Here is a 27,497-nt window from a genome sequence, read left to right as displayed (position 1 = left end):
CTTACTGGCTGTTTCTGTGGTACATGTAGATAAGCAGAAAGAAAGCTCAGGGCCTCTGCAGGCTTTCTATCCCCAAGGCACAGTTAGGGAGGGCTCTTTGTTTGGTTCTTCCTGAGCCAGGCCAGGGAGCACTTAAGCTTAGAGTCCAGTTCTCTGAGATTCAGTTAGAAGTCACTTTTGCTACAATCTTCTCTGACCTTGCATTTTTCTTTGGGTCACTGGAACAGTGTTTGGCTCATCTTCCCATGAACACTGCTTACTTTCTCTAAGCCGAGTGTGGGTTGCTTCTACTGGTAGCTTTTCTTCGTGGTGCCTGTCTGTGCCTACCTGAGCTTTAGAAATCTGATCCCAGATTCCTTGTCATCATACTGACATGGCGCACTTGTAATAGAATAAAATAATCAGTCTTTCTGACTTTACCTTGCTTGAGCCTTCCCAGTTTCCATAACATGTCACCAACTTCTGCTTAGTCCATATCTATTAGCATAGATATGCTAATCATTAAAGGAATCTAACCTGAAGCCTAGGGATTACTGAATCAACCTTCCTGATTGGAAACTACCCCCCAGCGAGATAAGGAAGGTATATACAAAAATAATTGCTTATCAAAAGATTTATAAGAACATCATGACTGGGACCACTGCAAGCAGAGTTTGCTGACTAAAAGCAAAGAAGTTTCACTTATCCCTCTTGGACTTTTGTTGATGTCTAGATGTCTGTGGTCATCAATCACCTCCTGACCTCAAACTCCCATCCCATTTCCTCCTTCCCTTGACATAAAAGAAGACTGAATTCTGTACTTTCTCAAAACAGTTTTTTTAAGGACGCTAGTCCACCATCTTCTTGGCTTGCTGGCTTTCTGAATAAAGTTGCTTTCCTTGCCCCAACTCCTTGTCACTCAAATTTGGCTGTTGTGCAGTGAGCAGTTCAAGCTTTCACTTGAATATATCTCAGTTGGACATTATCTATCCAGGAGTCCCCAACCCCCGAGCCACAGACACGTACTGGTCAGTGGCCTGTTAGGAACAGGGTTGCACAGTAGGAAGTGAGTGGCGGGCAAGTAAGTGAAGCTTCATCTGTATTTGCAGCCTCTACTCCCCAGCGCTAGCATCATCGCTTCAGCTCCACCTCAGATCATCAGGCATTAGATTCTATTTTTTGGAGTACCGGTCCCTGGTGCTAAAAAGGTTGGGGACCGCTAGTCTATACCAATGGATTTGTCTTTATTTGTATCTCCCTTCCCCCAAATATGGTATTTTATTTGCCATATTACTTTATATTACAGATTAAGGCCTTACGGAAAGACAACCCCCACCCCTGACTTAAATAATTTGCCAATCAGTTTTCTATTTTTATCATTCAATTTACATAGTCCAAACATCTTTTAATGTAAAAATGCATTAGTACATAAAATTATAGGTTCTAGGTGCTAGGTAGTTAGGTAGACATGAGTGACAGGAGAATGGAGGCCCAACCCAGAGACCTTCCTTAGGACCTCCCTGAAATCCCACTAATAGTTAAAAATTACCTTTATACCCTGGAATATGAGGAAGTAAAAACCACAGAAAAAACCGCTGGTATAATCTGGCCACAAGCGCTTGTGCGGTTAGTACGTACACTGTCCTTCGTTGACCTTAGCCTCATTATACCGACGTTATGCCAGCAGGTCCATGAATCTAATTACAACAGACTGAATTCTGGGTAACGGCATGCACAGTAGACAAAAGATAATATAACAGCCAATTTTCAGTCAAAATGACCCCACATGCCAATCATCTAGCACCACCCTTGTGACCTCCCATCATGGCCCAAATATAATGCAGACCTCCCCACTTCTAGGTCACTGCGGCCATCTCTGGCATAGCCTGTTTCTCTCTTGAAAAGTACTTTAATAAATCTTAGTTTGCTTAAATTTCGCTGATCTATAATTCTTCATTGCATTGGCGGAAAGAAGTGAGCCCCCTCAGTGCCACTGGAGCAATGACAAATTTGGATCGCCCCCAACGGTAACACAGGTTTAGAAAGCCTGTCTCTTTGGAAAGTTACTGACCTCATAACAAACTATGAATAAATTCCCCAAGGTAGGATGAACCAAGAGTAGTTCATATTCATATAGATACAGTCGCATAACTAGAATAAAATTTAATGTAAATCTCAAAAAGAAGAAAGCAGCAAAGATTTACAAAACTTACATGAAATAGGAACATGCTCAACTGAGAACCAAAACTTCATTAACTCAGCAGTCTTGGGGACCTAGAAAGTGAGGTAGCCCAAGTCAGATCCCTTTGGTGTTCCGGCTGCTCCTATACCAGGCCAGGCAACTGGCAGTGGAATTGGAATAGGAGTAAGCCCTGCATGTGTTGCATAGTATGTCGTATTGTAGGTGAAAAATGGCAAACAGGGAATTCATTATTCTTGAGCGTTTCCCTATGCATTATGATCAGCTTCTGCATTCACTTGGAGAAACAACTCTATTAAAATATCTAAATGACTAAACATTAAAACTTTTACAAATGGGGGTGGGGGCGGGGGAGGGGGAATCTATGAGGAAAATGTTAGCTTGTTTATCCAGGGAATGAGCAGAACTTAATTCTCATTCCAGCATGGGGCTGTGGGGCACCCAGCTCCTTTCACTCTGGGTAAGAAAACAAGTGTCCAATTTGCTACTGAGCCAAACTTTAAAGGCCAGTCAGGAAATGAGCAGCACTCCTGAATGAGAAAGCCTGGATCAGTGCTTTTTTTTTTCCCCCCTCTAAAGTAAACAAAAGATCTGCAAAAGTAGTCCTTGCACTATTTGGCAAGAGAAAGAAGCACCTGGAGAGTGAGTTAGGAAGAGAAAGCATATTAGAAACGGGAGTAAAACAAGGATGGTTATAATGAAGCTTTGTTTCACTAATCTCCAGAGCCCAAGTGTTCTATTAGGAAACAAAGCTGCAAATGAAGAGACGCTCAGAAAGACTGGTGAATTAAGGATACATTCATGGAAAGGACAAATAGAATAAATACTTTTCTGGACCCTGAATTTCATCTTTCATTTGGATTTTTAAAAAAATCTTTAAAAATATCTTCTAGAGAGTCAAAGTGGAATATATGCATTAAAATAAATGAGGGCTATGAAGGAAGAAGTATGAGAAGGAGAAAAGCAATTATCCTTGGAGAGAGAAATTTCCTTGCTTCAATGCAGCATGTGATGCTAGCAATTTCAGTCATTCTCTTTCAAGTGATTTTCGGTGTGAGTTCCGGATGCCGCTTGAGGGGACCCTGTCTCAGCTCACCTGAGGGAATGAGCCTAACTAAAGCTGTATAGAGAGCTATCACGTTCTTTACGCCAAACAATCTGTTCAGCAGGACAGCCTCAGGAGAAAGACAAGTTACTCTTGGGAGGCAAGAGGTGAGAGAAATGAGGCAGCAGTTGCATAGTGTTGCTTAAGTACATAGCGTTAAAGAAAAAAAAATGCAATTGACTCAACAGTATCTCATCGTTAATTTTAGGAAGTCACAGAGTTTTAGCATTTTTTCTCAATGAAAAAGGCTTTAAGAACCCTCAGTGTTGATTGCTGTTCCCCATTTTTTTTTGAAACATCCAATAATCAATATATAAAGATTAACTGAGAGAAAAATTCTGCTTTTTCTGCATTGGACTAGGAAGTGTCACATAAAGGATCAATGAGTTGAAAACTGCCAAAGAATTTGTATAAGCATAACAAAACTCACAGTTTTCCTGGACCAAAGCCTATCAGCCCAAGCAGGAGACATGATACTTGGGCTTTTTAGGAGGCAATTAATGACTCACCTAATTTGGTAGGCAACAACTGATAGAAAAGCATATCTTTTCTGGGGCCCAGACTCTACTCAGTGCTGGAGAAAATCAAAGATAAAGACACAAATCACTGGCATGCCAAGGACACAGGTAATGGAATGCTATTTGTAACTATATGAAAAATCCCTCTTCTCCCACCCACTTACTGACCCAAGATAATATATAGGATTTTTTAACCATGTGTTCTTAAAATATTGATCTTTTCCTCCTTATATAATGCAAAACTGAGCAGAATTTGTCACCCCAAAATATGTCTTTTGGACATAAGGATTATTTTAGGCTGATTACTTTTTGGAAACAGCAGACATAGCAAAAGCTCTGGAAACTGAGAAGTTACCCTTTTTAAAGAGACATTTACTTGTATAAAGGAAATCTCTATTTGTAAGGATGTCTTCCTTCCTGTACCGAGAAGAGGATGACTAAATCTCTAGAAACTTATCAAATGGAGAAGGCTAGGACTTAAATCTGCATAACAACCTTAACTCTTATCTACTATGATTTTCCTGGTAACCTCCTATATCTGGCTGTGCAAATCCAACATCCTCTTTTGCCTTTAGCTGGAGATGGCATTTAAGGTGATGGTTTTGGCTATTTTGCAGAGTTACTCAGTTTTCCTGGGGTCTCTCCTATGTATACAGAAGGTATACATGTTACTAAACTTTTGATTTTCTCCTGTTAATCTTTTTATTACAGGGATGTCTTAGCCTAGAAGGGTAGAGGAAAAAATATTTTTTCTCCCCCTCAAATGTTAATGTGTATTTATTTATTCATTCACCTGCCTCTAGCTGTTCCTACTAAAGGTTAAATGGTTGTGAAACTTCATGCACTATAGAATCCAAGCAGCTGTTTTAAACTCTTGGACAACTAGTGGTGCCTTACAGCTTGCCGTTGACGAGCTCCAGGGGCAGCTGAGGGTGAGCTGTCTTTGACCATCTGGAGGTTTTAATGTGCTTCATCCATTTCATGCCAACCTGGCTTGCCAGAATTAGGGTCATTGTGCTCTGAGATACGTCAGGATGGCGCTCAGGGGAGCTGGTCTCTGTAGCCTCCAGGGCCTCTCCAGCAGGTGCACTTGCTTTTTCAGTTTGATTCTGGTTTTCTTACCCTCTGTAGGCACTCACAGCAGAACTATTATTACTTACTTGTTACTGCATGTTGCTGATTCATACTCAGAGTAAAAAAAATTCTGTCTTCAACACTCTTCCTTGTCACTTAAGGCATATGTTAACGAAAGACAGATTTTGGCATCCACTCTCCTCTGTAGCTTTGAGGACACAATATCAATACATTATAAATGAAGATGCAACTGTTATTTTACTTCTATTCATATTTATAACTATACCAAAGCCATCCTGCCTGTACCTTTGTGCCTCTTAAATCCCAGACCATATTCCAAGAAATATTTCATGCTTGAATTGGTATTAATGTACATACGTTTTAAATAAAGATGTTTTCACTCATATTTTATTAGTGACATTCCCTGAATTCACATATTTTAGATTACACTAGAGCTGCAATCCTTTGAAGATATTTAAAGGGTTTTCCCCGCCCCTTGCAGTACAGACTCATTTTCTTTTTTAAGTGAGGGGTATACACGTATTGGGTACTCTGCTTACTTGTAAGGAAGCCAAGTGGAAGGCTGGAGGCCAAAACCTGAAGCAGGTGGAGCAAGAGCAGAATTGAACATATATAGAATGCTGAAAAGAACTGATTGAAAGCTTTTGCTTTGTCATTCCTCTCGCTTCCTTTTCCTCTCTTCCTTCCCCGTTTGTTACTGTGGACAAATGCAACTTACTTATTTTATAGAATCACTGGACCTAGAATGAGCCGTAACCTCGAAGTCTGTCAGGTCCAAACTCCCATCCATTGCTATAATTCTCCACTTGATTCAGATCTCTTTCTTCTCCAGCAGCTTTTTGAGCAGCATTTGAGTCTATCAATTAAAAGTGCACCAATGACACCGCTTCCTGCTCATCGCCACCTCCGCGGGATCCTTGGAATCCTTTCAACCAACCCTGCCAGCATGTCTCAGGCTGAGTTTGACAAAGGGGCTGAGGATGGTAAGCACCTCAAGACCAAGCCAGCAGACGATCAGGTGCTGTTCATCTATAGCTGCTACAAACAAGCGACTGTGAGTGACATAAATACAGAATGGCCTGGGATGTTGGACTTCAAAGGCAAGGTCAAGTGGGATGTCTGGAATAAGCTGAAAGGGACTTCCAAGGAAGATGCCATGAAAGCTTACATCAACAAAGTAGAAGAATTAAAGAAAAAATATGGAATATAGGGACTGGATTAGGCTTCTGGCCATGCATTTCATCTAAACTGACATCATGCCTTGTTTTTCTAATACCGCGGATGAAGTGAAGTAATGAAAATAACAAGTTAACCCTCTTCCTCAACACTGTCCAGGGTACGGCTCGAACAGCTTAGGGGCCGAAATGGTTACAGACTCTGCTGAGTAGTTTTTATCTGTAGATCAATTAAAAGTGCATTTGATACTTTAAAAAAAATATGAGACTAGAGGTTTTGGAATCAGACAGTTCTGGGTCCAAATTGTGGCTCTACCACTGACTAGTGGTGATATCTTAGGCAAGTTATTCCACATCTCAGAGCCATCATCTTGTTTGTTAAAATGGTTATAACAAAAACTAATTCCTAGGAGTTTGAGGATTAAATTAAGTAATAATGAAGTATATAAAAGTGTAATATATAAAAAAACTTAGCACTCAGATCTAAATTAAGAGTAGCTAAGCAGTTCAACAGGAACTAGGACCCATGCTTCTTGTCTGACTCCAAGGCAACATTTTTCCACAGCATCTTAACTGTCTTTCTCACAATATCTCATAAAACTACTTTAAAAGTTTCTGGTGATGGAGTACTCCATATGCTGTCTCATTGATTGTAAATGCTGTTATTAATAACAATACCTCACAAGTATTCGGTGCTTTAGAATTTACACTGCACTTTCACAAGTCGGGGAAAATACCCAAGCAACATGTCTACTAATGACTAATAGAGGCAGGAAGCAGGAGCAGAGCTTCTGAAAGAGGTCTTTTAATGATGCAAATATGAAGTTGGCTGCACTAGTGAGGAGCATAATAAACATTAAAACCAGTTAGAAGTGACAATGTGTGATATATTCAGGCTTCAGAACTTGGCTTTGATGAGTTGAAAAACCACAGATATCCAGCATAGGAGTTGAGGGGCAAGAATTTAAGTTACCTGTAGTTTAACAGTCTAAACGGTTCAGATGTCCAGGAGGGGCAGCTCTTTGCATATATGGATGACTTTTCATGTATAGAATATAGCTACAACTTAGATTGCATAATGGGAGAAACCTCGACGTGTTCATTATTTAGAGACAAAGCATATGGAACTGAGACAAACAAAGCAAATAAGTTCTCAGAAGTCAAAATTAACTGGGTGTTTCAATACGACAAATGTGTCATACTGAATGCAAAACTTTTAAAAATAGAAACTGTTACCTTGGCTTTCTCACAACCTTCTCAAACAGTTTTTCGTGTGTGAGAATTTTTACATTTGGAAAATGATCAAAAGTGAATTTTTAGAAATGGAGAAAAGTGGAGGGTGCATTTTTAATATAGCATATTTCATTGTTTCTGTATTGTAAGAAGAAGGAACATATTTTTTTCTGTTAGAAAGAAAATGGTCTTTTTGAATTTCAGCTCCCTTGGAAGACAAATTTTTAAATATCAAACTCTGCCTAACTAACTGGTCTTAGCTTTATAAACATAAGTAGAAAATTAGAATATCATGCAGTTACCAAACATTTGAAACTAATACCCAAGCAGATACATTTGTAACACCTCATGATTTCTTAATATTTATAGGTAATATTCCAAATCAGGTCTTTCTCTTTTTTCTCTTTCTGCCCCAAATCTACATTTTATCTAGCAGCACTAAGTAGGGGGTTGATTTGGGTAGGCCAAGGGAGAGAAAGACTGACCATACAAGCTTGAGACACTGGTAGAAAAGGCCCGACTGTGCAGCTACGGGGAATAGGGTGTCTGTGCTAGACAGAGCCCAGAGGAGCCCAGTTTGTGTCTCATAATCCAAATTTGGTTGATATATTTTTGAAGTTTCTAAAGGTTAACTACATGCTGTAATACACTATAGAAAGACATGAAGCTGAATTTTACTGTGCCAGTCAAGAGGCTGGCTTGAATTTGCTATTTAGGACTAAGAGAGACAGTACGATTTACATGTGTGAGAATGTGAGAATAATTTTACCTTCTGTTGTTTTTGAAACCACCTTGGGCCATGATTTTTAAATTGAGACACAAGAAGATCTGCTGGGGTTTCCATAGCAACATTAACTTATCTAACTGCCCTTGTATGTAATACTTTCATTACTAGTTTGGCTTTTAAATGTATGCTTTAATTATGAAATACAACTGAGTTAAGAGTCTCAGGCACATTTAACTTTCACATTTTACTGACTGATGCATGTTTAAATAAACCTTGATACTGTACTTCTGAAGACTTGCTACCAAAGCAAGTGTGTGCAAAAACCTTTATGTGGTCTTCCTTGCCCCTGATCTCTGACTTCACTGTATTCCATTCTACAGATGACACCTCAATCAACTTCTTTAAATACATTTATAACAAGCCATAACTAGGATAAAACAGAAACAAACAAACCTTAGATGGCCTCAGTCCAGAAACTAGAGCCCAGTGGGCCCTCTATTCAAGTCTGTCTACAAGCTGATTCCCTTCCCTATCTTTTCTTCACTATTCTTCGTCATAAACGTCCCACACTATATACTCATGTTTTCTTACCAACTTCTGAGAATGTATGTTCAAGGACTAGCCTGAAACTCACTTCCTCCCAGAACCCTGATTCTCCCCACTTCCTTCCCACAGCAATCTCTCTCTCTGTGGAACCGCTGTTACCACTGTGACCACCATGTGACACGTTGTTTGTGACCGGGCATCATCCCTCCCCTCTTCTTCTTTTTTTTTTTTTTTTTGATAACAGTGTCTTGATTTTCCTTTGAAAAATTTTCCTCCATTCCACACATTCTGGTGGTGCCATCAATTAACATGCCCTGCCCCAGCCTGTCAAGAGATAATCCATGACCCAAGTTGGACCAATCACATTCTTCCAGAAAACTGAATTTTAAGTGAAGTCAAAGGAAAAACAGTGGAAATTGTGTAATTCCAATGGCGGTTCTTTCAAGAGAGTGTGTTCATTTCTTCCATTTTTCTGTGCCTTGTAATCAAAACCTGCTAGCCGATAAGATCCCTATTTGAGTATTTGTTCATATATCATCTTAACTCTTGATTAGAGACTTGAGATATGCACATTTTGCTTTTCCAGATAAATACTATTTACGCTCTCTGAAGACAGGGTTGGGTCTTTATTTATTTTATTATTCCATATAAGTCAGCCCAATGTAAGTACCCAATAAATGTTGTGTAACAAATGAAAGACCAATCTTAGAAACTCCATTCTTATAATGTACTATTTGCAAGGCAACTTATATCCTTTTTGAGGCAAGGTTGTAAATAAATTTTTAATTGCTACAATTTAAGAATTTTCTTGGGTATAACAGTTGTCTTAAAGAGAACTTACAACAACTTGTACACCTAATAGTCTGAAAATAATGTTAGCATGGGTCATACTTCCCCAATTTTAGAAAAGGAAAGAGAAACTAAAATCCTATTTCAAACACCAGTTTCTGAATTAAAATAAAATTTTTTTTGGAAAACAGACAATAAAACAAAAACAACACACCTTCATCTTGGGCTTATGATTTTCCCTAGAAACAAGGCAAGATGCTTCTCTAACAGATAACAGTGGAGGAGAGTTAAATTGTTTTTGACTAATAAATAAATAGTGTAGATGATTTTTTCCACTTCCAAAAAATGGCAGGCAGATTATGGTTCCTCAGAATCATCTGACTTATATCAGTAATTTAATTGAATGCTTAAAAAACTCAAAGAACAAACAAAATGGTTAGACATAATAAACCCAAACAAACTTGATCATATTAAGTTTTGAAAACAGTGAATATGGTGCACTCTTCCAAATCATTTACCTATGCTTAAAATACACAAAAGGGTTCACCTATAATAAAAAAACAGAATTTATAAATTCTCTTCTTCTGATTGTCTTTTCAAAAATGAAAGACTTACAAAAGTCTTTGAATAGTGTGGTCCTCTGGTTTGTACCTTAACGTGGCAAATAGTTCAGCTATGAGAAAAAAGTGAAAATACCAATTTGGAGCTTTTCTGAGTCAACTGTAATGGTTTTTGGAATTTGCCTTGAACCCACACTCGATGCATTATCACTTGTTTTTTCCTATTAACTTGTAAGCGACGATCAACCAGATTTTGCTTCTCGTCTAACCCAGCCTTGCAGAACATGTTGTGGACTTCCCCTGTGGGACAAAAATGGCAATCAAATGTGTGACACATGACTGAGTGGGAGGGCAGTCAATAACATGGAACATTAAATGGAATGACTGACCATCTAAATTTCATTTATACTAAGAAATACTTTCCAGTATAAATTGGTGAAGGAAACATGTGAAACCAAGTGGGTTTCTTTTGCTTCACACAAATACACCAAGTACAAACAGGTTAACACAGCAAGTATAAACAGTATACAACACTATTGGTTACAACTTTCAGTATTTTGAAAGATGCCCCACTTGAGTTTTTGTTGGTTTGAAGAGGTTCCAAATGGCACATTACAATAGTTCTAACATATGTTTGGGGAAATTCCTTGAATACAAGATTCATCTTAAATACTTTTTAAAAATGAAAAGTTGACAAGAGATAAGTAATTTTCTTTTTCTTTTTTTTGATAAGTAATTTTGATAAGGACTCAAAATCATATTCCTTCCTTTGGCTGTGGCATATTATCAATTTTTTCATATCTGGACTAACACTATCTCCAAAATGGAACAGACTACAACTTCATTTGGGTATAAGGATGGAACAAGTGATTACTTAAAGCAGTTTTGACTGGAAAAGGATTAGAAGGCAAAAAGGCCATTTTCAAGCTTTTATGTAGAACAGTCACCAAAGTGTGAAGACATCCAATGTTTAATCAACTATTGAGACATAATTTTTAGAGCTTTTGAGTTTGATCTCTGCAAACAATAACCAAAGAGAGTTTTTACAGCTAATTATTTCCTCTTTTAGATAAACATATCTTCTGAAAAGAAATATGCTCTGGTACCATCTCCTCGAACATAAAAATTTTCGGATAAACAATGCCCTGAAAAAAAAAAATTATGAGAAGAGAAACTTAGTGTTCCTTAAAAAAAACCTTGACATGAAATTTAAATGAGACATTCTTTAAAATGCAGGAAAATAATTCCAAACTGAATATACTATTACCCCTTTTAAAACGAAGCTGAGTCTTGTCATATCTTCCATAGTCCCGAAATAACAGCATTCCCCCAGGTTTCAGTAACTTGAACAGTCGGTTTACAACACCTTGCATCCTTTGAAAACAGAGCAAGATACTTTTTGCAGAAATATTGTTTTATATGACACATTTAACATTCTTAAAGATAAAATAAGAAAAGCTCAATAAGGACAAAGAAATCTAAGCCACAAAAATAAGGGGAACAAAAACAAAAGTATTTTGTATAGAAAGAAAAAGGACACCAATTTGCTAAATTCAAAAGACCTGGAGTATTAAGAAATCATCCAAATGACCAGAGTGTATGATGTCGATGAGCTTGACGTATGATGTCAAAGGTAAACTGCAAAACCACCTAGACATTTTCTGATATTTATAGCAAAGTAAGGTAGTTCCAAAAATGAAAGTTGCTTCATTTTCCTTGCATGATAAAAAATATACCAAAGCCATTCCAAATTGTATATGTCTAAACAGGGATCATCTGCCTGCCAAAAAGTTCCTTTTATCCTGACTTATTTAATTCAAAGGTACCATCATTCACCAAAGTGTAACATTTCAGAGACATCATTAACCTCTTTTATTTTTCTTCCATTATTCTCTCCACAACCATTTGGTCATCAAATTCTATGACTTCTTTTTTTAATGACATCTTTGATATTTTGTCTCTCGTTTCCCATTGGTACTCCCTTACTACAAACCGCTACTTCCTCAGGCCTGGAAACAGAATAGCTTCCTAACATGCTTTATTATTCTCCCTGTCAATTCTTTCTGCATATTATTGATAAATTATTCTGCTTAAAATGATGGTTTTCTCACATCATTGCTTTGCTCATAAATGTTCATAGTTTTAATCCATAGGATAAAATCTGAATTTAATTGAGCCCTTAAGATCTCCTACAACTGACCTCAATTAATCTTTCCAACCTCTTTCCTATTACTTCCTAATGTGAAGTATCAACTCTAGCCAAACCGTTATATGTTTGGCTCTGAGCAGTCCATGCCTTTGTTCATGTGTTTTCTCCTCAAAGAATTCTCTCTTCCTTACTCTTTGCCTATTTAAATTCTATTCACACTGCAAGTCCCAGCTCAATACTGGGAAGCTGCTCCTTTCTTTCTTTTATTATTTATTCTACTCAGCTGGTTCCCCATCAAATACTACCCCTTGTGACTGCTCTTGACTTAATGTTTTCGGTTAAGTGTTCATGGCCTCATATATGATTATGGGCAAGAGACGGCAATGATTTCAGATCTTTTATCAATGTCCAGTGATTGACATTGGCTGATCATAGAGCTCTATTGAGAAAGATTCTTAGGGTTCATTGGGAATGATGATCAGAGTACAAAATCAGTTAATCAATGTCTGCCCTGGGCAAAGACTGGTAAATGGCAGCTAGTGTGCTCAGTCCTTGCCATCTCTGCTTTATCCATGCTACTTAAAGCTTCTGAGATTATCTTATTTTAAAAATGAGGGGTATGGATCAGATAATCTGTAAATTCTTTCCAATTAAAACACTGTTCAATGGGATAATGGGATGAAAATCCAGATTATGTTAGGTTATAAAGGAAGTAGATATTGAGAAAATGAAAGTAAATATGAAAACAAGAGAAATATAACAGGGATGGCATGATTAAATAAAAAGTTCTTTAAAAATCTAGACTGTAAGTGCATGAAAGGGAAAAAGAAAATAATTTTCCCTTGTTTATTTTACTACAGGTTATTTTCACACTGTGCTTATATCCTTAGGCTTTGGCAATTAAAGAAAACCATAGCTAAACCTTAAAACACTCACTTTCAGAATAAATGTTTTATGTAAGAGAAAAGTCTCTTTCTGCAATTATTATTAAAATAAGCATGAAACAAAAATGCAGAAAAACAAAGAACCAAATACAGTTGACCCTTGAAGAATACAGGTTTGAACTATGTAATTTCACTTATACATGAATTTTTTAAAAATAAATATAGTGGAAATTTTTTTGGAGATTTCCTTACTACTGTGAAGCAATTGTACTGATTACACTAAACTACCATAAAGCAATCATACTGCTGCTTCTTCACTATCAACACATGAATTGTTATACCTGTAAATAAATATGCATTTTTTCGTTATCTGTTCATTTTTGATGTCAAGTGTAATATGTATAATATCTACAGTGTTTTGTGTAATGTAAGACAATATTGATATAGGTACTGACAGACAATTCGTCTTGTAAACAGATGATGTAAGCTTACGGTATCAATAAATACAGCATACTATTGTAAATGTATTTTCTCTTATGATTTTTAAAATATTTTTTCTCTAGCTTACTTTATTAGAGGAAGACAGTATAAAGACATATAGTGTATAGGATATGTGTTAACTGTTTATATTATCAGTAAGGCTTCTAGTAGGCTATTAGTAGTTAAGTTTTGGGGGGGTCAAAAGTTACAAGTGGATTTTCAACTATGCATGCAGGGGTGGTGGGGTCAGCACCCTTAACTCCCATGTTGTTCAAAGGTCAAGTGTACTTTAAAATGTAGCCACATCCTTCTGCAAATCCTTTCTTCCTGGCTATCCTTTAACATCTGGGGTTGTGGGCAATTAAAGAAAACCATAGCTAAACCCCTATAGTTTATTCCTATTTAAGCTGAGAACTGCCCCCCACCACCACTACCACCAGACTCAAGGTCTAGCTGAATCATCTGCTGTTCATTTGTGCATGGATTTTCCAAGCTGGCAAGAAATCACTCTTCTAGAACTTTCCTGGGGCTGAATCTACTACGACAGTCCTAAATCGCCCTAAAGATACTGCCTTGCTGTTTCACTTAGTACTGCCCTCCTTCTACTCATTCACTTTATTTTTAGATCATTTCCATGTAGGTAAGAAAGTGGCTATTGACATGATACATCTAAATTTATTTTATAGTAAATAAGTAGAATGAACATACTAGACTATAAAAGCAAACTTCCTGACATCTGCTTCCTCTTCTCTTTAACATTCAATTCAAATCATGAGAAAATACATTATCTTAACTAATTTCGAATAGTCTTTTTGTGGTCTTATTTGGAATTTAAACATTTCCTGTTATGGGTGTCAAATAGCAAGTCTTGCTCTCTATCCACCTACTCTGTCCTCTAACTATTCATCCTTTTAACTATGAAACGAAATACATAGACAGCATCTTTCTACCCATACCCAAATAATGCCAATAGTCTAAACAGATTAGCAGAAAGAAATAGATTATAGAAACTAGGAGGAAAACATAGCTTTGTGGAATCTTATATATCTCACCAGGTGCAAATATATCTTTCATTCAGATTTATTTGGAAATCAAATTTGTTTTTCTACAAGTAATCAAAGTGCTTATCTCTGAATGAGAAGTAAAAGGACTGTAATGGGCCCTAGTGACCTTGTAACTGCAGAAAAAGAAGCACATGGCAACTCAGTTTATTTGGGAAAGGGTCACACTCATCAAACAAAAAGTGGTTGATGCCAAGTCTCTATCTACTGACAGAGGCTCTTTCCTGGAGCTGAATCTACCACCACAGCAGAAAACTTAATTTTAAGAAAGCTTACAAGGTACGACCCGCTACACCATACATATGCCTTAATACATATACGTTGGGAGAATTCTAAGAAAAGTGACCACTTTAATTGCTGGTAATATCTTTTTATGCTTCCTCTTTGGAGAAAAGCTATGGTTATTGTTTCAAAACGCTGTGTGTGAACAGAAAAATTTAAGTCATAAACATTTAAATAATGGTACTAGGCCAACCTTAGATTATAAAGGTTCTATGTTAATCTGGTAAATCTTAATAACCCCTAATCCCCTAGTGGGCTTCTTTAAAATAACTTTTAAAGCCCCTTGACAGACCTGTGTGAAGTCAAACAGATTCACAGCCTACCTCTTCATGAACATTAGGTAAAATGCTAAATCAGAGATGTTTGTTTCTGATCACCAAGTACAATCTTCCTCTTGGGAGTCTATTAGGCTCTTCTGAATTTGTAATTTCCCTGAAGCACTGTCACTTTTAATGGGTATGTATCTTGCCAGAATATGCTCACTTCGTTCTGACAGTGACAGAGAGCTCACTAATGAAGTAGTATGACCAGTTTCTTTCTGAAAGTCTGAAGAAAGGAAACACTGCATTTAAAAGGCTGCATATTATATATAATATAGTTCACTAAATAATAAATTCAAGAATTGCCATTTTTGCTTTGATAGTTCTAAAAACTACTACTGATAAAAGGGCTTTACACATTTGCTTTGCCCTTTCGTCTTTATTCACCTGTCAGGATGAATAGAGGAGAGCACAAAGACAAGAAGAATGACATCTAGGATCCCATCTGGAAAAGGGTAGGGTAAGCCATCATCACAAACATCATGAACAAAGGCACAACACTGGGCTGCTCTGTAGGATGCGTGCGACTGTCATGATAAAGGAATAAAAAGAAGAAGAAAAAAAGTAGTTAGCAGACTTCTAGTATTTTCCTTAAAACAAAAAGGTCATTTTTTTTTTTTTTTACTTTTCTCAAGTGCCTTTCCTCTATAAATTTGAATGCACTTTATTTTTGATTCGGTATTCTGTCAGCTTATTTCAAAAGCTGCTATAAAAAAAATTAAGTCTAACACTTGGTCTTGATAACAAATATTCTTTGCAATCCCTCTTTAATTTTAAAAGCGGAGTAGGGCAGTCTTTATGAGTCAGTAGGCAGTGCTGTTGGAACCCTAGCCTGTGTTACATCAGAGGCACTGAGCTGCTCCTCAGCTCTCTCTCGCTGCTTGTTCGATGCCGCCTTTGGCTTCAAATATAAATATCTTATACTACATAATCAAAATTAGATAATGGTGATGGTTGCACAACTCTGTGAATATACTAAAAAAATCACTGAACCGTATACTCTAAAACAGTGAATTTTATGGTATATAAACTATATCCCAATAAAACTGTTATTTTTTTAATTGCATTACAGCACGCGCGCACGCACACACACACACACACACACACACACACACACACACACACACATACACAATCTGTCTACAAAAACAATATTAGAAGGATATACACCAAAATATTAACATTGATTCACCCTGGGACTTTAGGAAGTGTAATTATAGGTGAATTTTATTTCAGTATTTTAGAAAATGTCTACAATGAGTAACTACTACTCATATTATCAGAAATTATGTTACACATTTTTACTATACATTTTTGTTAGAAGAATTTCCTTTCCTTTTCCATTTCCTAACATTACCTCTCTTGCTAAAGTTATGCTGACTAGCATCTGAGGACTGGTCACTCAGGTTCCCCACTGTTTCCTTTGCATTTTAGGATATTTTAGTTTTGCGATATATGTCTTTTTAGACATTTAAAACATTGTTTTTAAAACTTAATGAGTTCCTACTATGTGCCAGAATATGTGTATGACTCTAGGGACATAAATATGAAAAAGATCACCTTGTAGAAGCTGTTGGCCTTTCTAGGTGTACCAATTCTTTCAACTCTGTTAAATTCAAAACAATTTTTTTTAGGGTCATATCTTAAACATTAGTTGATGGCATGATTCCAAGAATAGTAAAAGCTCAGTTAAAAATGGTCACAGATAATGTTTGATGAAGAAACATTTCAAAAAACCAAAACAAAACAAAACAAAAAAACACTTCAACAGCAAATAAATCATATTCTTATATGGTTCTCTTTAAAAAAAACATAAGGCTTACCTTTACCAGCTCCACAGCTCCAGAAGCAAAATCACAACAATAAAGAAAGGACTCTGGAGCATTCCTATGAAAATGAAAGAAATATTTAAATCTAGAACCTGGATATGCTCAGACTGCCAAAGAAAGGAAACTGTAGGCTTGAACAAGTTAATAAGTACTTCCCTAAAAAGAAATTTGGACGACACTTGGTATGTCATTTCTTCTTTATAGGTATTGTTCTCTATAGTGGTATATGGCTGGCCTTTGTGCTGCTACTGAATCAGCATTGTCTCAAACGCTTATCTTTAATTACAGGGTAACTTTCAAATTCCTGTCCTGGTTTTAACGCTCTCTACTACTAGGGCCTACCTGCCTTATATCCCATCCTACTCTCATATGAGAAAGCTCCAAGGTCATCCATCAGCACTGCTTCATCCTCCTCCTGCCCCTCATAGGCACTCTTTCCTTTCTGCCTCTAGCCAGCATGGTTTATAGCTACTCTTAGCTACTCTTCTCCAAGGATCCTCAGACCCCTGTGTCCCTTGGTGCTTCATTCCTCTTCCTGTGTGTACAACTCATTTGGCTCCTGGGCCCCTGGAGCCCTGATAGGGCAGAAAAACATATATACATATAACAGCACGTAAATATAACTTCTAAAGAATAAAACACTAATATGTTAATTCTTACCTATCTTTTCAAGTTATTGTCAAACTTTTATTGAGCCTCATATATGTGCCAAGCATTAGAATACAAAGTAGTAAATGAACTTATGTAGTAAAAAGCAAGGGTATGAATTTTGGAGCCAAACAGACCTGTGTTTAAATCCTAGATTTGCTACTTCTTAACTCGATGAATTTGACTAAACTTAGTTGCTTTATTTACAAGATGTAAATAAATTAAAGACTTAGTTGCTTTATTTACAAGATGTAAATAAATTAAATTCAGCTTTTTTTTTTTCAGGGTTGGGTGAGGATGTTTATCCATACGAAAATTTTGACTAATTTTAGTGGGCCTCCACTGAACTTACACAGGTTCTGTTTGGCCTTTATCTGAAATTCAGGAACAATGGTTAGACCATGGTTATTAATGGGCAGGCATATACTTTATCCTTCTTGATCATCCCTCGTATGCTGGTATCAAATAACTCTTGCATCATGTTGCTTAGTACCATGTCTGAACCACAAAAGAGATCAGTATGTCATTAAACAGTAATTATAAGTATGGTCCTGGCTTTTGCGGATTTTATAGCCTAGTTGGAGGCATGGTTGGTTTTATACAATTACTATAGGAATGTGGATAGGGCAGGTGCTCAGAGTCTTGTAAGTCTTAAGAATTTTGAAGTAGGAGGATGAGGAGAAGGGGAAGGAGAAGGTGAGGAGAAGGGGAAGTGGTATAAAGGTGTAGAGGTGGGAGTCTCACACCAAGGATGAGAAGTGGAGTTGATCCCAAGAGCTGAAACTGGTATGTGGTAGGATATCCAGGTGGGAGGTGAAGCACACAATTAGAACTTCTAATTTGATCAGGAGGCATTTAAAAAAAGTAAGATTTCTAAATAAATATGGAATACAAGCACAAATATGCAATTAGCAAAATCTCACCCAGGCTCAGATTACACTCTTAACGCTACTCGTTGATCAATACTGTACAACACGTTCATTCTGTGGCACTAAGGATTGACATATGACTTAAGATCTGTCCAAATAAGTTGAAGTATGAGGAATAGAACTTGGTTATGAAATGTTAACCAGTACTGAATCAGAGTGAAAACTTGCACTGCTTGTTTTTTCTCATCTGTCTCATACAAAAACAGTGCTTTATTGCAGCACCTACCCTTATTATTTTCTATGAAATCCATATATTTGTGACTCGTAATTTGATGGATTGTCACAATTGTTTGAAATATTCTCAATAAACACTCGGATGTATATAGCACTATGCGATATGATGGCTAAGCGCAAGGGCTCTGGAACCAGACTGCCTAAAATTTGAATCCTGGCTCTACCATTAAGTTGTATGACCTTGGAATAGTTACTTAATCTTTCTGTAAGTTTGTTTCCTCATCTTTAAAACATAAACAAACATGGCATATAAGGTGGCTGTGAGGACTGAATGGATTCATATAAAAAAAGTTTCTAGAAAGGTGTCTAACTCAGAGTAAGAAACAAATTATTATTATATTGTTGCTGTTGCTTTTATTCTTAATGATTTATCACATTATTAAAGGAAGATCTGCCTCTACCTTTCAGGAACTTAAAAACTTAAGAACTTAATAAGGTTCTATGAAAACTTCCATTGAACTCAAAATGCTTCTCTGGACATCGGGACTTCTATGAAAACTTCCATTTATCTCAAAATGCTTCTCTGGACATTGGCACATCTAGCTCATTATGAAAAGTATGCAGTCTATCTTTGGGTAGTGGTTACTAAACACCCACAAGACACAGAACAGTCTAGTAGCTAAAGGAAATCATGGGCCATTTGCCACATGTCTTACCAGAGTGGCAGCATAATCTCTGAGAATGAATTCCTACTGCATCAGTAGCCCACGTCGAAGACTTGTGACCACTCAATGCCTTTCCAGAGTTTTTCTATAAAATCAGCTGACTGCCTTGGCTCTTCTCCCAGTGAGCAGGTGTAAATATCACTACCATGACCACACCACCAAGCACTCTCTTGGCAGAGGGTTTAACAATTAAATGATCCTTGGAGAACGATAGGACTTCTCAATTCTGGAGGTCTAATTATGGTAAAATATTCTGAAAATGTAAAACATTAATCCTGTACTCTCTAAAAGTAATAAAACATAATTTCTTAGGTGGGGAAAAAAGTCTAATCCTTCTTTGGAAGGTTAATCACTGGTTGCCTTTTAAAGACGAATTAATTATCTCAAGTTATTAAGCTGCAATGATTTCTAAAATATGGATATGAAGCAAAAAAGAAGACACAGCAAAGAAGAGCCAAGGAATGAGGAGGCAAGAGCTTGCAATTATTAGTTGGAGGGAGAAGTAGAGAGGGAAAAATACAACTAACGAGTGGGGAATCAGATATTAATCAGTCAATATGTACTGAGCTCTACCTATCTATATTGTATGGTTAGGATATCTGAAAAATCAGATTAGGGTAAAACATGTTGTCAGCCTCAAGGAATATAAAAAGTGGTTGGAGAGACAAGACATAGGAAATGACATGCTAAATAATACCTTGAGCTGAGCCTAAAGTACCACATAATCAAATGTCAATGTAGTAGACTTATGTGTATTATAAGCTTGGAAATCACTGGGATGAAGGAACCTGGTTATATGCTATAAAAGAACAGGAAATTTCAGCCTAGAAATTGAAAAAGGGAAAATGAAGAAAATAAGAACAAAAAGAGAAAGGCCATTCAAAACTGCAAATTTGCCAGCATCACTTCTGCCTGTCCACTTTAATTGGTTATTTGATGTTATCAGGGAATTACTTACTATTCATTATATTACGTTTATAATAGTATTAGAGAATGTCTTGAATTTTTTGAGATACGTCATAAGACATGTCATATTTAAAGATAAAATGTCATGATGTTGGCATTACGTTAATAATTTTTGAATTGAGGTGATGGGTATATGGGATTTGCTGTGTAATACTCTTTATTTTTCTGAATGCTTTCACATTTTCATAACTAAAGTTATGAAATAGTATTGTTAAATTTAAAAATATGCATAGAGAAAAGATTGAAAGGAATTATAATAAAAATTCTGTCAGCAGCTATGTTAGGATAATGGGGATGACGGGTGATTTTCCTCCCCTTTTCCTATAATGGAAACGTTCTAGAATGTGTTTATGTTGATTTTGTAATGGAAAAATAATATGAAAGCTATTAGGTAAACAAACTACAACAACAACAAATAACAAACTTGACAGACTAGCCATAGGTAAATGGTGTTAGAAAAGTTTTGTAAGGTGTGTCTTCATCATGGAAATACTAATACATATACGTGAGGTGGTGGACAATAGGAATAAGTCAGGAGAACATCTCTGTCCCTATCCTTTACTTTTGCTTTTTTGAGTTTTAGGGTTAGCTGCTATTACCTCCAAACAATTCCAAGTCTAGAGACAATAATTTGACATCTGATGGTTTTATCTTGGATATGGCTCTAGAAGTGATGACAAAATAAAATAAGGGTTAAAGTATAACCTTTAAATTCAGTTCTCTATGTGTAAAATGACACTTGCTTGTCTTTGAGGAGCAAATTAAATATCTAAAGTTTAGCAATTCACAGCTAGAGGAAGGATCAAATCTCTTGCTCTTTTTTTTTTGTTTTATTATCTCATCCATGCACACACACGAGTGTAAAAAAATACTTCAGTCTGTTGTGGACAACCATTGGCTGTGAAACATTGTTTTCAGAGTAAGTCCCAGTTCACTTTAAATTGGGCACTAAGACTAAGACACTACTTTTGAAACTTGTCTTAGTCATTGTTTACATGGGAACAAGAACACACTACTGTCATATATATAACAACATTTTTCCAGAACTTCTCAACATCCCATACATGTATAAAATTTTGTAGAAGAAAACTCTAAAACTCACTGCAAAGTGTTCAGAATTGGAAAAACACTATTTCCAGCACCACAGCCAACCTAAAATCAAAAGAACAAACAAATATCATGAAAACAAGGTTAAATTTTCCTTACTATAAGAAGAAATTTACTGTATCTCTGGTATGTATAGGAGAGTTTTTAAAACTCAAAAGCAATGAAATAAATCACAAGATTTATACTGAGAAATTTGACTATGGAAACATTTAAAATTTTTACACACCAAAACCCAAAATAAACTGAATTAAAAGGTGCCCAACACTCTGTGAAAAAAAAAATTTGCAATAAATATGATAAAAAGGCAGAACTCATTAAGGAAAAAAAAATTATAGCTAAATAAGAAAATAAATAGAACACAAAAGATGTACAAATGGCTTCTAACATTTTAAAACTATGTGACCTATTTAATAATCAAAGAAACACAAATTAAAACAAGGTATAATTTTTAATAAAGTGGAAAATACTAAAATAAAAATATTCCAATCAATGAGGGTGTGATGAAACAGACATGCACTGCTGTGAACTGGTATTAGTACCACTTCTTAGAAAACAATTTGGCAAAATCACATGGTATCATTTATATGTGGGATATAAACCTAAAAGCAACAAATGAGCAAGACAAACAAAGAGACTCATGGACATGGACTATAGGCTAGTGATTACCAGAGAACGATAGAGTAGTGGTTACTAGCGGGGTGAGGGAGGAGAGGGGAGGTAGGTGGGGAGGAGAGGAAAGGTAGATGGGGTAAAGGGGGTCGAATATAGGGGGGGAGGGGTAGGGTGAAGTGGGTAAAGTGGATCAAATATATGGTAGCTGAAGGAAACTGGACTTTGGATGGTAAACACACAATGGAATATACAGATGTCAAATGATAACGTACACCTGAAAATTACATAATTGTATTAATTAATGTTACCCCAATAAACTTAATAAAAATAAATAAATAAAAATAAATGAAAAGAAAGCAATTTGGCAATATATCTTAAGAGTATTAAAATTTGTTATAAATTATGAACTAGTAAATCTAACCTAAGATAATTAAGGAAAGTGTGGAAAAGTCTATATACACAAAGATGTTTGCTGTAGAAACCTGAAAACAATTAAATGCTCAATGGTGTGAAAATAGATAAGTAGAATTACAGTATTCTACATAGTAAAATATTTCACAGCCATAAAAATGTTTATAGAGAATTTTTAAAAACAGGGAAAACGAGTTATGATTTAATGTTAAACAGAAACAAAGCAAACCCCCCAAATACAGGTACAGTATAACTCGATAATATAAAACGGTCTAAACAAAAGGAGAAAAAGTCAGTAAAAAGTTATCAGTGGTTAAATTCATTGTTTGTGAGATTATAATTTTATTTCTCTTATGTACTCTTTAGAAAATTCTATTAATATATTATACCTTTATAATCAGAAGGAAAAAATATTTTTAAAAATAGAAAGTCAAGATCCATACCGGATTATAGGAAATTATATATCTCAGTTATTTCTATTTCAACTAAAATAGGGTAATAACAGAAAGAGAAAGAAATTAAGGCAAAAAGTTTATTGGTATTTAAAACTGCTTTCAAGTAAAAAATTAAAAGACAAATTAAAAAAAAATTAAAACCTGACTGATTAAAGATATGAGCCCCTAACATTTTTTTATGCATAGAAGTATACCTAACAGTTATTTAATTAGATTTGATCATTTCCCCCCTAAAAAATGTGTCTCATTAATAAAGTAACATGGAATACACATTTTAAAATAATTAGTCACCTCCCATCTTTGCCCCTGCAGTACAGTACCTCTAGGATTCTAAAAGTGGCGTTGCTACCAGGAAATAGCTCAGTCTTCAGAGGTCCTTTTCTGTGTTTTTCAGAGTCTAGGTTGGAAAAATTGGATCCTGCTTTGCTTTGACTATCTGACAAGCCAGAACTTTTCTTACAATGACTTTTTTCTTCAGGCATAGCATGGCAGTGCATTCTTGAAAAACAATTTGCAGGGTTAGTTTTTGCATGATCCCATGATAATTCTGTTGCCTTCTCTTCGTTTTTTTGATCAACTGGAAGAATTTCAGGAAATTCTCTCAACAGCCAATTGCGATCCTTGAAAAATTTATTCTTATGAATCTTATAAAATGTGTCCCAATATTTCCTAGCTTCACTCTCATACTTAACTAAAAGAGAAAAAAAAGGTTTATTTTACTATGAATTATATTCACTATTATTTATCATTTTAATAACTACATATAAGTTAAATGTTAAATATACATTATTTATCACTTATAACAAGTATATTTACTATTAAAAAACTTAACTCCTATTTATCTGATTTTTTTTTTAACCTCTTTAAGGCTAAAACTATAGGGTATTAATTCTCTCAAAATGTATAAATGTGTGGGTTATTTAGTCCAGCTGCTTCTAACTTAATTGTTTGGCTGAAAAGTTTTTGTAAGGAGTATAATCATTGCAAACTACTTTCTACAGTCCATTCTTAGAATTGTAATAATCATTTTTTATCAATAACCTGTAAAGCTCTTTATTATCTCAGAAAAAAGATACCTCATTTTTTGTCTGTGTAAATGTAGTTTCAATACAATGTCTGTGCAAATTGGTAATCAGACAGGAAATTGTGGAATTATAAATGATATAATCTTAGAGCCAGAATGGTCCATTTAAATACTCTACTCCAATCCACTTGTTTTGCATTGGAAGAAAGACAGCACAGAAGAGATGAACTCAATTGTTCCAAGTCCCAGAGCCCCATCACAGCAGAACCAAGCCACATATCTTGACTCCTGGAGTCTAGGGGGCATCCCATAACTTAATTCTTCCCTCACCTTCAGAGCAATCTCTTCTTGTTGGCACTGCCTAACATGAGAGTTTCTGAAGCTCTTTTAAAGGAGACATGCATTTTGTGATGTCAACCCTTAGATTTCCCTGGGTCCCAGGGCCCTAAGATTTAATGTTAGGTGAAACATACATGTATGTATATACACATATTTACTTTTACATGTACAGAAGAGTCCTAGAAGGATAATCGCATAATTAGTAATACTGGCTGCTTAGAGGGGAGCTTAGAGGCTGGGCACCAGGGTTTGGGAAACAATTTTCATTTGAATTTTGATCTGTGTGAAATTACTATCTATACTAAAAATAAATTAAACTAAAAATAAAAATAAACTCAATTCTTTCATAATTTTAAAGAAGCCCCTCCCCTCAGAACAAGCAGTGCTTACAGTCAGGTTTGTCTGTGTTACAGAGCCCTGTCCTAAAGCCCTTATAGTTTTTCTTTTCTTTCCATTTTTATCTTTATGCCTCTGTACCATGGATTTCCACCCATCTGGCCACAAGACTTCCTTCCCATCAAGGCTGAATTGTATCTGGCAGCAGGACCACTATAAAGACAGAAACTCCCATATGTATTTAAGGTCTGAGAACTGAAAGTAGATCTCTGAACAAAAGAATTACGTGATGTTGAAGTCTAAAACATGCTCACATCTGCACTAATGGAAAGAAGCCTATTTATGGTTAATCTAAAAATGTTGGATATTTATCTTTAAAATATTTCTATTTCTACTTTAAAAATTGGAGTGTGCCTGATATCCTGTATAAGAAAACAAAACAACATTCTTAAAATCAGATTCAGAAGGAATTAGGAAACTGTCAAATTTCCTCATGGTCTTCTTATACCTTCTCTTCTTTCTTTTATCTTAAAAACTCTCTATGCTGGTAAAAGATTTTTCTGCTTAATAAAAAGTAACTACCTAAGAAGGTCTATATTTAGTCTAATCTCTAGTATCTGAGTTTCTAATACCAATCTACTTTTTACCTATCGGTAAATAGAATATAATACTATACCTTGATTAATTTGTGGAAATATTCCCCTAGGAATTAATTGGGGGAAGAATGGTAGACAGCAGGGGAGTAACATGAAAGAAAAGATATTCAGAGCAGTACTATTCATAATAGGAAAAAGTGGGAAATAACTCAAATATCTCAAAACATCGGAATGACCAAGCAAACCATATAGGTCAAAACAGAGTAACTCTGCATAGAAGTTAAAATTTAAACAATAATATTTTAAGAGAAAACATTTATTCAAAATGGTCTATACACTGATTACAATTCTAAAATTTATTTTACATTCAGTTATAACAATCAGATAAAAATTTGGAGTGATGGTAACAACTTGATTATTATGTAGTTCTTTCTTTTGCAAAGTTTTATCTATTTTACACAAAGACAGAGAAACTTAGTTGATTCTTCATTCAACTTGCCTACATAGTTTCCTAATTTGATGAGGGATTGAATTAGAGCATCCCTCTGTTCAAACTCTAAAAAGTCTACGTACTTTCCTATTAAACCCATGACTTTATGGAGAACATTAAATATTAGCAGTTCTACAAACTACGAAATACTGAATTAGACTGTTGTCATATGAGCCTGCATTATTTTAATTTCTACAGTTTATAAAGAAGATTAATCTGCAGTGAGATGATTGGAATTTGGTTAAGATATCAAATATATCAAGGACCTAAATTCAAGCCTAGCCTATGTAGTCTTTAAAAAGGATCTGATTGTTATTAAAAGATGATAGTCAAGGTCTGCTAATATATATACTTCCAAGACTTTTTCATATATTTCTCCAAAATTAAGAAAAAAAACCCCAAACAATTATATAAAGTATTATACCAATAACACAGCATTAAAAATAATAATAACACTTACTGAATGTTTATTATGTGCCAGGCACTATGTCAAATGCCTTAAATGGATTTTTTTTCCTATTTAATCCAAGTAATACCTCTTATATTATTATTGAAATTTACAAAGAAACTCAAGGTCAGAGGGAATAAAATTTTTTCCTAAGGTCATCCAGAAGAGCTACTACCTGGACCAAGTCTATTAAACTTTAAAGCTCATGTTTTTAACCATTACACTACATTGTTTCCCAAACACAAAATCAATACCAACTCCCTCCAAAATGTCTCTGAAAATAATCTGTTTTTCTGATTCTGTACTTTTCCTCTCATTATAAAACAACAAGATGAAAGTAAAACCTCAGCATGACTTATAATCAGTATAACTAAATTGTAAAAATAATGCTGATTAGAGTGAACCTTCATAGGAACAGGTCAGAAATACAGAATTAATTAAACTCCATTTGAATTATATAAATTCTACAAGGTTATAAGCTGAAATTACGATGAGCAATGGCAACATAAAATGCTCTGTGAGAATACATGGGCTAGTGAGATAGAAACAAAATAGAAACAGCACCCAGGATGGGCTACGGGAAAGGCTAATGGACTGGACCTTTTTTTTTTAATGCTTTTTAAAGTTGTGTTTTCAGCAGTATCTCCAATCAATGCTGGCAACTCCATAGTTACCAGTAATGTGTGACAGCTTCTGAGATCCTGCAGATTGATACTCAAACTCATAGTTATGGTTATGAGACAATGTAAACACCTTCAGTATATGATTTAATTTCCTGAACTGCAAGAGTATCTGTGATAACAGGGGATTTGGAAGAGCTACTTTCCTGACCATGAGTGAAACATTTAGTTTCAACCTACTGTTGAATCATCTCAAGTTCAGGTCAATAATGGTAAAATATATATATAGTGTGGAGAAATCTGCCGTCTTCATCGTGTCCAGATAACCTTCTAAACAGGTATATTAATGATCAATTTTTCTTGCAGAAGCATTTTTCCTTTCACTTTCCTCGGCTGCCAATTCAGAGTTAATTGCCCTGTGCCAATGACAGTAAAAGGGATGTAGTGATCTGTTTAACCACAGCCAGATGAAGCAACTTCTCAATTATTCACTTATTAAATTCAGTATTGCTGAGGGGAAGAAGAAATATGACATACTAACCATATTTAAATATTCAAAATTCAACCTGAATCACACTGAATATCACAACTAAGAAAATGAATTAAACCATTTATGTATCTGACATATATGATATGATTAATATGAATTATGAAAATTTATTCTAAGTTGCAGTGTAACCAAAAG

General features: G+C 35.5%; 1 protein-coding gene and 1 pseudogene across 2 annotated transcripts in view; one reads left to right on the top strand and one right to left on the bottom strand.

The window, feature by feature from the left end:
* The first annotated feature begins 5,575 nt into the window (after positions 1-5,575).
* LOC105290499 lies at positions 5,576-6,333 on the top strand (annotated as a pseudogene).
* A 2,856-nt stretch (positions 6,334-9,189) lies between these two features.
* METTL8 (methyltransferase like 8) overlaps positions 9,190-27,497 on the bottom strand; it is a 61,780-nt gene continuing 43,472 nt past the window's right edge. For both annotated transcript variants that reach the window (XM_023529554.1, XM_011357668.2), the window contains 7 exons: positions 23,280-23,650; positions 21,477-21,526; positions 16,927-16,990; positions 15,491-15,630; positions 11,195-11,301; positions 11,007-11,072; positions 9,190-10,227 (listed from right to left, as the gene is read on the bottom strand). In XM_023529554.1, the coding sequence (XP_023385322.1) occupies positions 10,037-10,227; positions 11,007-11,072; positions 11,195-11,301; positions 15,491-15,630; positions 16,927-16,990; positions 21,477-21,526; positions 23,280-23,650 (989 nt within the window). In that variant the 3' untranslated portion in view covers positions 9,190-10,036. The remainder of the gene's footprint in view (positions 10,228-11,006; positions 11,073-11,194; positions 11,302-15,490; positions 15,631-16,926; positions 16,991-21,476; positions 21,527-23,279; positions 23,651-27,497) is intronic.

The sequence above is a fragment of the Pteropus vampyrus genome, unplaced genomic scaffold (assembly GCF_000151845.1).
Source record: "Pteropus vampyrus isolate Shadow unplaced genomic scaffold, Pvam_2.0 Scaffold2, whole genome shotgun sequence".
Taxonomy (NCBI): Eukaryota; Metazoa; Chordata; class Mammalia; order Chiroptera; family Pteropodidae; genus Pteropus; species Pteropus vampyrus.
The sequence above is the reverse complement of the archived record's forward strand: the minus strand, read 5'-3'. Positions and strand labels throughout refer to the sequence as shown.